This window comes from Rhineura floridana, chromosome 3 (assembly GCF_030035675.1).
Source record: "Rhineura floridana isolate rRhiFlo1 chromosome 3, rRhiFlo1.hap2, whole genome shotgun sequence".
NCBI lineage: Eukaryota > Metazoa > Chordata > Lepidosauria > Squamata > Rhineuridae > Rhineura > Rhineura floridana.
Genome location: NC_084482.1, coordinates 32,323,318 through 32,336,031, shown reverse-complemented (window position 1 = coordinate 32,336,031; position 12,714 = coordinate 32,323,318). Strand labels below are relative to the sequence as shown.

General features: G+C 44.9%; 1 protein-coding gene across 1 annotated transcript in view; it reads right to left on the bottom strand.

The window, feature by feature from the left end:
• LARP4 (La ribonucleoprotein 4) overlaps positions 1-12,714 on the bottom strand; it is a 64,837-nt gene that overhangs the window by 16,962 nt on the left and 35,161 nt on the right. The window contains 3 exon segments of the mRNA XM_061615248.1: positions 2,534-2,692; positions 4,957-5,005; positions 7,080-7,313. Coding sequence (XP_061471232.1) covers positions 2,534-2,692; positions 4,957-5,005; positions 7,080-7,313 — 442 coding nt within the window.

The following is a 12,714-nucleotide window of genomic DNA, read 5'->3' as shown; positions in this document are numbered from 1 at the left end:
GTGTTGGCGCCAGGCACACCTCGTCAAAAACATCATTCCATAATTTGGGGGCCACCACTGAGAAGGCCCTCTCCCTTGTTGCCAGACTCCCAGCTTCCCTCCGAGTAGGCACCCGGAAGAGGGCCTTTGATGTGGAGCATAGCGTACAGGTGGGTCCGTGTCGGGAGAGGCATTCCATCAGGTATTGTGGTCCCAAGCCGTGTAAGGCTTTATAGGTTAAAACCAGCACCTTGAATCGAGCTCGGAAACATACAGGCAGGCAATGCAAGCAGGCCAGAATCGGTTTTATATGTTCAAACCGTCTGGTCCCTGTTACCAATCTGGCCGCTGCATTTTGCACAAGCTGCAGTTTCCGAACCGTCTTCAAAGGCAGACCCATGTAGAGTGCATTGCAGTAATCTAACTTGGAGGTTACCAGAGCATGGACAACTGAAGCCAGGTTATCCCTGTCCAGATAGGGGCATAGCTGGGCCACCAACTGAAGATGGTAGAAGGCACTCCATGCCACCTAGGCTACCTGAGCCTCAAGTGACAGAGATGGTTCTAGGAGAACCCCCAAGCTACGAACCTGCTCTTTCAGGGGGAGTGCGACCCCATCCAGGACAGGTTGGACATCCACCATCCAGTCAGAAGAACCACCCATTAACAACATCTCAGTCTTGTCTGGATTGAGCGTCAGTTTATTTGCCCTCATCCAGTCCACTGTTTCAGCCAGGCACCGGTTCAGCACATTGACAGCCTCACCTGAAGATGAGGAGGAGAAATAGACCTGCGTATCACCGGCGTACTGATGGCAATGCACTCCAAAACTCAGGATGACCACACCCAACGATTTCATGTAGGTGTTGAACAGCATGGGGGACAGAACTGACCCCTGTGGAACTCCATATTGGAGAATATGTTCCCCAAGCACCACCTTCTGGAGCCAACCCGCCAAGTAGGGGTGGAACCACTGCCATGCAGTCCCTCCCACTCCCAACTCAGCCAGTTGTCCCAGAAGGATACCATGGTCGATGGTATCGAAAGCTGCTGAGAGATCAAGGAGAATCAACAGAGTCACACCCTCCCTGTCTCTCTCCCAACAGAGGTCATCATACAGGGCAACCAAGGCTGCTTTCGTGCCAAAACCAGGCCTGAAACCCGACTGAATTGGTTCCAGATAATCAGTCTCATCCAAGAGTGCCTGGAGCTAGCCTGCCACCACTCATTCAAGGACCTTGCCTAGGAATGGAACATTTGCCACCGGCCTATAATTATTAAGATTTTCTGGGTCCAGGGAGGGCCTCTTCAGGAGTGGTCTCACTACTGCCTCTTTCAGGCAGCCAGGGACCACCCCCTCTCACAGAGGGGAATTAATCACTTCCCTGGTCCAGCCGGCTGTTCCATCCCTGCTAGCTTTTATTAGCCAAGAAGAGTAAGGATCCAGCACAGAAGTGGTTGCACAAACCTGTCCAAGCACCATGTCAACATCCTCAAGCTGTACCAACTGAAACTCATCCAAGAAACCGGGACAGGGCTGTGCTCTGGATACCTCACTTGATTCATCTGCTGTAACACTGGAGTCTAAGTCCTGGCAGATGCTAGATTTTATCCTGGAAGTGCCTAGCAAATTCATTAGAGCGGGCCTCAGATGGTTCTACCGTGTCCTTGGGGCCAGCCATGTTCCCAAAGCAGGAAAGCCATTTATTCCACACCCAGCATAGAAATGCAGCAAGTTGCTGCAGGAGGGACAGGCCTCTTTGCAGGGCTAGTTCCAGGTTTGAGAGAGGCTTGGGCAAAGTGATCTCTAATGGGTCTCCTCTACCAGTGGGCCTGGTAGGCAATGGCAGGCTCCAAAGTGATACTACACAGGGGCATGGTAAGATACTGAAGTGGTGGCTATAATCAGGCACTTAGCACTGCTTTGGGTTCCAACCCAGAAAAATAAAAGCCCCCCCCCAGGTATGCATCAGTGGTAACACCTACCAGGATGCTGGGATCCTGATCTTTACTCTCCATCCTTCTTCTGCTAGCTCCAAGAAGGAAAGTAACCATTTTGCAGGATATTAACTTCAATGGGCTTATTTACAAAACTGACTAAAATAATCCTGGCCCAGATTCCTCACCCAGACATTGAGCAGTCCTATTCCCTCCACACATAGTGCTCACTTTAAGCAAGAGAAAGCTATGGACTGGGTGACAAGCATCCTAAGGCAGGGATGTGTTTGTTTTATTATTGGTCACTGGATTCAGAGTGGCCAGTTACTTCATGCTCTTTTCCAAGCCTTGCAGAAATTGGAAAATCTGTGTCCCTGGTTAGGGCAAGACAAATGACAGCTCTCTGCCCAAGAATGTGCCTTCATCAATGCAAGATGCAGGGGCCCAAGTCCATCTGGGCTTCCTGGCATACACACACTAGGGTTTCTCTGTGCCTATTTTTATGGCACTTACTAGTATATGAAGTACAGGAAAACTTGCTTTAATTTTCTCAAAAAGCATCTCATTAACCTCTCCTTCTTGGTCTGTACAGCATACAAATGTTGAAATTAGGTACCTTTTCTTTACTTATTCCTTTAACAATGTCCGACATCCTACTCTCCAAGACAGGATCTCCTTGCGTTTTTATCATGCTACCAGGCAATGGAGGGAAATTCGAGGCTAGCAAGTCAAATTTTGGTGTCAAAGTCTTAGTTTCAACTGAAGGCTGAGGCCGCTAGAAGACAAACAACTTGTTAATATACTATAAAGGAGTAACATAATTATGTTCCTACTAATTCTCACTCTAGAGAAGAACCAAATCACAGACTTCTCCTCTCCATCCAGCTACCCTTGCAAGCCACATTTATGCAATACAACAAGCTAATTTACATGCAACGCTAAGCCAGACCATGGTTTAGCAAGAAAACAAGTGGAGAGATTTCAGTCCTCCTCCTGCTGCACTACTGTGAGCTAAGCCATAATTTGGCTTAGCATGTCATTCAAACCCGGGTTCATGGTATGCCTCCTCTAGGAAACCCAAGAACAAACCTTGTTTGTAGCTCATGATTTGTCTGGAGTGAGAAGACTGCAAGCCCAGGTCCAGATGATATATTAAGCCAAGGCATGACGTCACCCACAGCAGCAGGACCAAAGGAGGAGCAAAAGCAGTCACAATCTCCTCTTTAGGAATCCAGATGTTTGTGCTAAGCCACAGTTTGCATACAGTGCCTTGCAAAAGCAATCAGACTCCTGACCAACGATCTCATATTACTGAATTACAAATGGTACATTGCAATTTCATTCTGTGTGATATTTTATTTTGAAACACTGGAACTCAATATCAGTTGTTGTAAGGTAAAAAACTGAAACAAGTTGCTTGCATAAGCATTCAACCCCTGTGCTTTGGAAGCTACCAGATTACAGAGATGAAAGAAATTGTCCTATTGAGGACACAATCACCTTACTATTGGCCTCCACCTGTGAACCATTAAAGTTGCTGTCACACTGTCAGGATAAAAACCCCACTGTTGAAGAATCATTGGTCAGGCTGTGGATCTGAAGGAAAATGAAGACCAAAGAGCATTCTGCAGAAGTGAGAGATAATGTAATACAAATGCATAGATTAGGAAAAAGGTACAAAATAATATCCAAGTGTTTGGATATTCCAGTGAGCACAGTTGGATCAATAATCAAGAAGTGGAAGCTGCATCTCACCACCCAGACACTGCCAAGAAAAGACTGTCCCTCAAAACTCAGCGCTCAAATAAGGAGACTTGTGAGAGAAGCCACAGAGAGGCCAACAATCACTTTGAAGGAGCTACAGAGTTCAGTGGTTGTGAGTGGAATAATGGTGCACCAGAACCATATCAAGAGCTCTGCGTAACACTGGCCTGTATGGGAGGATGGCAAGAAGAAACCGTTACTCAAAAAGTACCATCTGAAAGCACATCTGGAGTTTGCCAGAAAGCATAAGAGTGCCCCAGCTGCAATGTGGGAAAAGGTTGTGTGATCCGATGAAAAGAAGTTAGAGCTTTTCCGCCACAAAGTGATGTGTGGCGCAAGCCTAACATTGCCCATGCCTCAAGACACATCATCCCTACAGTGAAGTAAGGTGGTGATGCTTCTCATCTGCAGGGACTGGGCATCTTGTTAAAACTGAAGGAAGAATGGATGGAGCAAAATACAGGGAAATACTGCAAGAGAACCTGCTTCAGTCCACTAAAGAACTGAAGCTTGGGAGGAAATTCACTTTTCAGCAGGACCATGATCCCAAGCACGAGGCCAAATCAACATTGGAGTGGCTCAAAAACAAAAAGGTGAATGTCCTACAGCGGCCCAGACAAAGTCCTGATCTCAATCCCATTGAGTATGTGTGGTGCTCTTTGAAAATTGCGGTCCACAAGCGACGTCCAACCAACCAGAACAACCTGGAGCAAATCTGCCAAGAAGAATGGACCAAAATCCCTCCAACATCATGTGCAAAGCTGGTACACACCTACCCCAAAAGCTGTTATTGCAGCAAAAGGTGGCTCTCCCAAATAATGTGTGGAGCTTGAATACTTATGGAAGCAACATGTTTCAGTTTTTTATATTTCTCACAAACATTTCCCAAAACCAATGTCACCTTACAATAACTGTATACACACACACACACACACACACACACACACACACACACACACACACACACACACACATATATATATATGCAAACCAACTCAGTAAGAAAATATCTAAATTCCATTGAAATTCACACAAAACAAGATTCCAGGACAATAAACATTTTCATCGAAAACTGAGAGCAATGTATCTTGGGAATTTAATTCTGTTACATGCAATGCAGATGAAGAAAAACATCAGTGCTCAGGCATAAGGAGGGCATGGTCCAAGTAACCATCTGGGAAAATAACAGAAATCTTTTTGGGCACATTTAGTGCTGTGACAGAGGCTGTTTTACAGTCCAAATATTCCCTGAACTAAACTCAAGAAATTACTCACTGGAAGTCTGTCATCTTCCCGTCTTCTCCGACCTCTGAAAATGTTCCTCCTGTAAGCCAGCAAAGAGAAGCTTCCATGAACATTTTTGAACTGTATTCTAAAAGCTGCCAAGAGTTTATTGATGTGATGAAATGTCCACTCATTTTTTCTTCCATGTGTTTTAATGGAGCTTGCCCAGGTTTGTGGAGGGCTATCCCTCAAAGCATTCTCTGCCTCAGTGAAGCACAGAGTGGCAATATTTCTTTGGCACCCATGTTAATATTGTGGTGGTTCACTGGGCTATTTTATTTATTTATTTACTTATTAAATGTATACCCCCACCTTCCTCCCAGAAGGAGCCCAGGACAACAAACAAAAACACTAAACGCACTTTAAATCATCTTACAAACAAAAGACGCTGAAATATAATAAACCAAAACATCTTTAAAAAACAATTTTAAAAACATTTTAAAAAGTAATCCCAGCACAGACGCAGACTGGGCTAAGGTCCACTTAAAAGGCTTGTTGAAAAAAGTACGTCTTCAGTAGGTGCCGAAAAGATAACATAAATGGTGCCTGTCTAATATTTAAGGGGAGGAAAGTGTTGGTGTCACAACACTAAAGGTCCACTTCCTATGTTGTGCAGAGAAGACTGCCTGATAAGATGATATCTGCAGAAGTCCCTCACCTGCAGAGCACAGTGATCGACTAGGTATATAAGGGGTATGAAGATTTTTCAGGCATCCTGGTCCCAAGTTGCATAGGGCTTTGTACCCCAAAACCAGTGGTCAGGCTATCCCAGTCCAGAAATGGCCACAGCTGTCTTACCAGCCACAACTGGTAAAAGGCACTCCTAGCCACTCAGCTCATCTGGGCATCTAGCAACAACATGGATCCAGGAGCATCCCCAGACTACGAGCCTGCTCTTTCAGAGGGAACACAACCCCCTTCCAAAGCAGGCCACTGACCAATTATTCAAACTTGGGAACCACCAACCCACAGCACCTCCATCTTGCTAGGATTCAGACTCAGTTTACTGGCCCTCATCCAGCCCACTACTGAGTCCAGGCACTGGTCCAGAGCTGCGTGTCATCAGCGTACTGCTTGACACCTAGTCCCAAAATCTCCTGATGAAGTTAAACAGCTTAAGGGACAAGATGGCACCCTGTGGAACCCCCCTCAGCACAACTGTCAGGGGGCAGCAAGACAATCACCCAATGCTATTCTCTGAAAATGGCCCTGGAGATAGGATCAGAACCACTGTAAAACAGTGCCGCCAATACCCATCCAGCGCCAATACCAAGCCAGCTCAGAAGAATACCATGGTCAATGGTATCAAAAGCCACTGAGAGACCAAGTGAGAAGAACAGGGTCACATTCCCCTTGCCCTTCTACCTATAAAAGCAATCGACCAAGGCCGATTCAATCCCATAACCAGGCCTGAACCCAGATTGAAAGGGTCAAGATAATCTGTTTCATCCAAGACAACTTGCAACTGCTGCGCCACAACCTCTCAATCACCTTCCCTAAAAAAGGAGTATTTGAGACCAGGCGGGTAGTTGTCACAAACCAATAGGTCCAGAGTGGACTTTTGGATCACCACATCTTTCAGGGTGGCTAGCACCACTCCCTTTCACAAAGATGTGTTAACCACACCCTGGATCCACTCAGCCATACCCCCTCATCAAGCTTTAATAAGCCAAGAAGGGCAAGGGTTGAGAGAACATGTTGCTGGCGGCATTGTTGCAATTTAGCTCAAATGTTTGATGATCATTTCTATTGTGTGGGGGAGAGTGTATTTTTCTTTTTTAAATTTTTAGTGGATGATCACTTTCAGTCTGTTACTGATTCTAAATGTTGCAATTATGAACTGTATTTTTATCAATTTTGCTGTAAAATCGTTTTGTTGTTTAGTCACTTTAAGATTTTTCTGTAGAAAATGACAAATAAGTTATAGTGGTGTTTTGCATGCAAAGTGTCCCAGGTTTAAATCCAGATAAACAGAACACAACTAGAGTGGTTCAGAAAAACCTCTGCCCAACAAGAGCCACCGCTAGTTAGCACAGATGACCCTGGCTAGATGGACCAATGATCCAGATCAATATAAGACAGTTTCATATGACTGGTAAAAATGTATTCCTTACCTGCCCCTAGTCATGCCATAATCACCGTTTTGCTCTATCTGAGTGATAGAAGAATCCTTTGATGAATAGCTTTGCTCTTGGTGTCCTGAGAAGGTATTTGCTTGCCGTTCAGTTTGAAAGTTCCTTGAGCTGGCTCTGTGCAGTTGTCCATCTCCTACTGACACGGCACTGACTGCTGATGTTACGTCTGCAGAATGTTCAGAACTACTCGACAACCGGAAATGAGGCTTCACGCTGGATATATAAAAATGAGTGGCTGTATAAATTTCCCCAACTGTATGATACATGTTCCTATCAGCAAATTAAGCTAGCCCTACCTCTGAAGCCATCAATACATTAAGAACCAAGGAAATATATCAGAATTGCCCCCCAGCTACTTTGGTCACCAAAATCCCAACTGTGAATCGACAGAATGTAATTTTCCAAATCATGTGGTACAAAAACAAGGCTATTTTTCAATGAACTTAGTTTTGGGTGTATGTCAGGTTGCATATTTTTCTAGTTGCACACAACTCTTGGACAAAAGTAGAACCGGGTGGTGTTCGGATAAGGATATTCACATGGAGCAGATAGCCTCCCTGTATAATCACTCCAATCTGTTCTTTCAGCTTCAGCTCAAAACCCAACAACTCCTTTCCTACCTTCAAAGAAGCATGTCCCCATCCATTCCCTGCCTACTCTCAATAAGGTACACCTTCATTTCCTTTCCCCTCTCCTATTCTGAGATTAAAAGATAGGGCACAATAAAGGTCTCCATAATTACTTTTTGGAGTGCAATTGAAGATGTTAAACAGTTATTTGCCCACAAAAAATGTCACCCCCACTTAGTTTCAATATGCAGCCTCCTTGTAAAAGTTCCTGTGGATATGGTACCAAGTCAACACCAAGCATACAGCTTGCATAAGTTCCCAGAACACCACCAACGTTCTAAGTGTTTTATATTACAACAGCTAATTTTCTTTTCATTATCATGTCCCATTGAAGAATATCCTCCATTCTTCTTGTAGGACCGTAGGAAGTTATGAAAAAAGCCTAAGAGACAAATATTGTTAAGAAATTCATTGCCACTAAGGAATCATGAAATAAGTGGTTCATTTGAAAACACAAAAATTATAGAATCATATAATAGAGTTGGAAGGGGCCTATGGGGCCATCAAGTCCAACACCCTGCTGAATGCAGGAATCCAAATCAAAGCATTCCCAACAGATGGCTGTCCAGCTGCCTCTTGAATGTCGTCTCCAGTGTCAGAGAGCCCACTACCACTCTAAGTAATTGGTTCCATTGTCGTATGGCTCTAACAGTTAGGAAGTTTTTCCTGATGCCCAGTCGAAATCTGGCTTCCTGCACCTTGAGCCCAGTATTCTGTGTCCTGCACTCTGGGACGATAAAGAAGAGATCCTGGCCCTCCTCTGTGTGGCAACCTTTCACGTACTTGAAGTGCTATCATATCTCCCCTCAGTCTTCTCTTCTCCAGCATAAACATGCCCAGTTCTTTCAGTCTCTCCTCATAGGGCTTGGTTTCCAGTCCCCTGATCATCCTTGTTGCCCTCCTCTGAACCTGTTCCAGTTTGTCTGCATCCTTCTTAAAGTGCGGAGACCAGAACTGGACGCAGTACTCAAGATGAGGCCTAACCAGTGCTGAATAGAGGGGAACTAATACTTCACGCGATTTGGAAACTATACCGCTTATAGCATTTGCCTTTTGTGCAGCCACATCACACTGCTGGCTCATATTTGTCATGGCCCCGTCAGAGGACTCCTCAGATGAGGATGACTCGGGAGTAACAGCAGCAGACCCAGGAGCAGCAGGAGACACGGAGGAGCCTCCTGAGAATCCAGCTCCTTCTGCCCCTCAGCTGCAGAGCACCCCAGGGACAGCAGAGGCCCTGCAGCCAGACACAGACAGTGAACAGGATACTCCCCCCTCACCTGCAGAACGTAGACAGCAGAAGGTCAGGCAGAAGAGAGGCAGGCCTGTCTCCTTAAGGCCCAAACGCTGAGGGCTCACACCCGCTGTCCATCCTGCTCTTTATAAGGCACACCTTGGCTGCAGCTTGTTGCTGACTGCAACGTCAGGCATGGCTTTGTGTAGACCTAGTTTCCCTGCAGCATCTCTTTGACTGACCTCCTTGGCAATTGATCCCGGACCTCCACTGACCTCGCTTCTGGACTTCTGACTCGGCAAGTACGCTTTGGATAGGCCTGACAGATTTACAACCCGACTGCTGGCTAAGGACTTTCCTTCCCTGCCAAAGACCCAGGAATTTCCAGCCCCCCCGACACTGCTGATGCAGTGTAGAGCTGACAATATTCAGCTTGTGATCAACGACAATTCCAAGATCCTTCTCACATGTTGTATTGCTGAGCCAAGTATCCCCCATCTTATAACTGTGCATTTGGTTTCTTTTTCTTAAGTGTAGAACTCAGCATTTCTCCCTCTTAAATTTCATTCTGTTGTTTTCAGCCCAATGCTCCAGCCTATCAAGATCCCTTTGACTTTTGTTTCTGTCTTCCACAGTATTAGCTATATCCCCCAATTTTGTATCATCTGCAAATTTGATAAGCATGCTCTGTACCTCCTCATCCAAGTCATTAATAAAATTGTTGAGGAGCACTGGGCCCAGGACCAAGCCCTGTGGTACCCCATTCATTACTTCCGCCCAGTTTGAGAAAGAACCATTGATAAACACTCTTTGGGTACTATTCTGGAGCCAACTGTGGATCCACCTGATAGTTGTTCCATCCAGCACACATTTAGCTAGCTTGCTAATCAGAATATCATGGGGCACTTTGTCAAAAGCTTTGCTGAAGTCGAGGTATATTATGTCCACAGCATTCCCACAGTCTACAAGGGAGGCTGAAAAATGAAATAGACTGCCTTCAAGTTGATCCCGACTTCTGGGCGACCCTATGAATAGGGTTTTCATGGTAAGCGGTATTCAGAGGGGGTGGGTTAACCATTGCCTTCCTCTGAGGCTGAGAGGCAGTGACTAGCCCAAGGTCACCCAGTGAACTTCATGGCTTTGTGGGGATTCGAACCCTGGTCTCCCAGGTCATAGTCCAACACCTTAACCACTACACCACACTGGCTCTCACAAGGGAGGTTACCCGATAAAAAAATGAGATAACATTAGTTTGGCAGGATTTTTTCTTCATAAATCCATGTTGGCTCCTAGTAATCACTGCATTGTTTTCAAGATCTGCACTGGTTACCAGTTGTTTACCGGGCCCAATTCAAGGTGTTGGTGTTAACCTTTAAAGCCCTACACGGTTTTGGTCCAGTTTATCTAAAGGAACGCCTCCAGCATCATCAAATATGCCACCTGACGAGATCAGCCTCACAAGACCTTCTCTCGGTCCCGCCAGTTAAAACAGCTAGGCTGGTGCGGACCAGAGAGAGGGCATTTTTGATTGTGGCCCCCACCCTCTGGAATTCTCTGCCATGTGACCTTCGTCATGCCCCCTCCCTGGTAGGTTTCCGCCGAGAATTGAAAACCTGGCTGTTTAGGCGGGACTACGGGACTTTTGGGTAATATGGTTTTATTCTGTAAAGATGTGGGTGGGTTTAGATTAAGTAGAGTTTGATGTTGTATTTGTATTTATATGTTATATTTTAATTTTCTGTACGTCGCCTAGAGTGGCCATTAATTCGGCCAGATAGGCGACTTAGAAATAAATTTTATTATTATTATTATTATTATTATAAGGTGCTTACAGATTGACTGCTTTATAATCTGCTCCAGAGTTTTTCCAGGGATTAATGTTAGGCTGACTGGTCTGTAGTTCCCCGGTTCCTCCTTTTTGCCCTTTTTGAAGATAGGGACAACATTAGCTCTCCTCCAGTCATCCGGCACTTCACCAGTCCTCTATGATTTCTCAAAGATAATAGACAGCGGTTCTGAGAGTTCTTCAGCCAGTTCCTTCAATACTCTAGGATGCAGTTTATCAGGCCCTGCCAATTTGAACTCGTTCGAATTGATTAGGTATTCCTTGACCGTTTGTCAAGCTCAAGCTCCAATCCTGCCCCTTCTACTTCATGTTTCCTGGGAGGGTCATAGACCCTTTTTTGGGAGAAGACTGAGCCAAAGTAGGAATTGAGCACTTATGCCTTTTCTTTGTCATCTGTTATCATTTTGCCATCCTCATTGAGTAGCTGTGCCACCATTTCTTTGCTGTCTTTTACTATGGACGTACCTGAAGAAAGCTTTTTTGTTGCTTTTAGCATCTCTCGCTAACCTCAGCTCATTCTCAGCTTTAGCCTTCCTGACACCATCCCAGCAATTCCGTGATACCTGCCTGTACTGTTCCTTTGTGGCCCGGCCTTCTTTCCACTTCCTGTATGACTCCAAGCACCACATTCCTTTTATTACTTGCCCGATTAATTTTAATATTCTCGGTGGAGCTACCAAGCTCATCTACCTGAATTTCTGTGCAGGAATATTTATTTTTAACATATCAGCACTGTTAAAAGGCCGTTTTAATAAGATTCCAGTCAGTGAATGGACGTGTCTTTGCGGAGCTGGCGTAACGGAATCTGTAGAACATGTTCTTCTATCTTGCAAGTTGTATAACAAATTTAGAAGGAAGTTAATTTTCCCTTTGCTAACTGCTCTGCCCAGGAGCAATCCTGCCAATTTGGTGTCGATCTGTTTAAGCGATGTGTCATCTCATGTCACTAATGTTGCAAAGTTTCTCCTCACTACAATGCAAATTAGGAAAAAATGTGGTCAGTCCGCTCTTTAAAGAATTATTTATGGATTTCAGGAATCTTGGTAGTTTTGTCTTTTAAGTATTTTAATCCTTACTTCTTCTTTTTTTCCTTTTTTAATATGTGGTCTGTGACCGTAATAAAATGATTCATTCATTCATCTTTTTAACATATAACGCGACTCCACCTCCCTTTTTATTCCTTCTGTTCTTTTTGAACAAGTTATATCCTTCAATTCCTGTATTCCAGTCATGGGAGTTATACCTATTAAGTCATAATTGCCCTCCTGTATTAAGTGTTGAAGTTCGTCCTGCTTGTTTCCCATGCTCTGCACATTAGTATACAGACATCGAAGACCATGTCATTTATGGCTTGGCTTCCTTACTACTTTTTTCTGAGGACTGTTACTCGGCCCTATTAGAGCCAATCTCTCTGTCCCCATTACTGTGCACAAGCCTTCATCAGTCATTACCCACCAAGTTTACATCTCCCTCCCCCTTAGGATTCAGTTTAAAGCCCTCCTGATGAACTTCTCCATGCTGTGGCCAAACACATTCCTCCCAGTCCTTGTGAGATGAAACCCATCACTTGCCAGCAATCCATTTTCCAGGAAACATAGCCTGTGGTCCCAGAATCCAAATCTCTCATGTTGGCACGATGTGGATGAGACCTGTTGAGATTTGACCTACAGTTTTTCCCCTTGCCCCATGTTAACCTGCTTGGCATAGGTTAAATATGCTTTTCACAGCTGGTGTAATAAATTTCTGGAGGAGTTATAGGAAGCAGTGATTCACCCACTTCTGAAGAAGTCTTTCCTTGGCCTGATAGATTTGAATAATAGTGAGTTGGTCTAAGCTTCACCTTTCTGGGGGCAAACTGACTGAGTTGGAAGAGGTAGGCAGGCTAAAGGAGCTTCTGGATGAGAC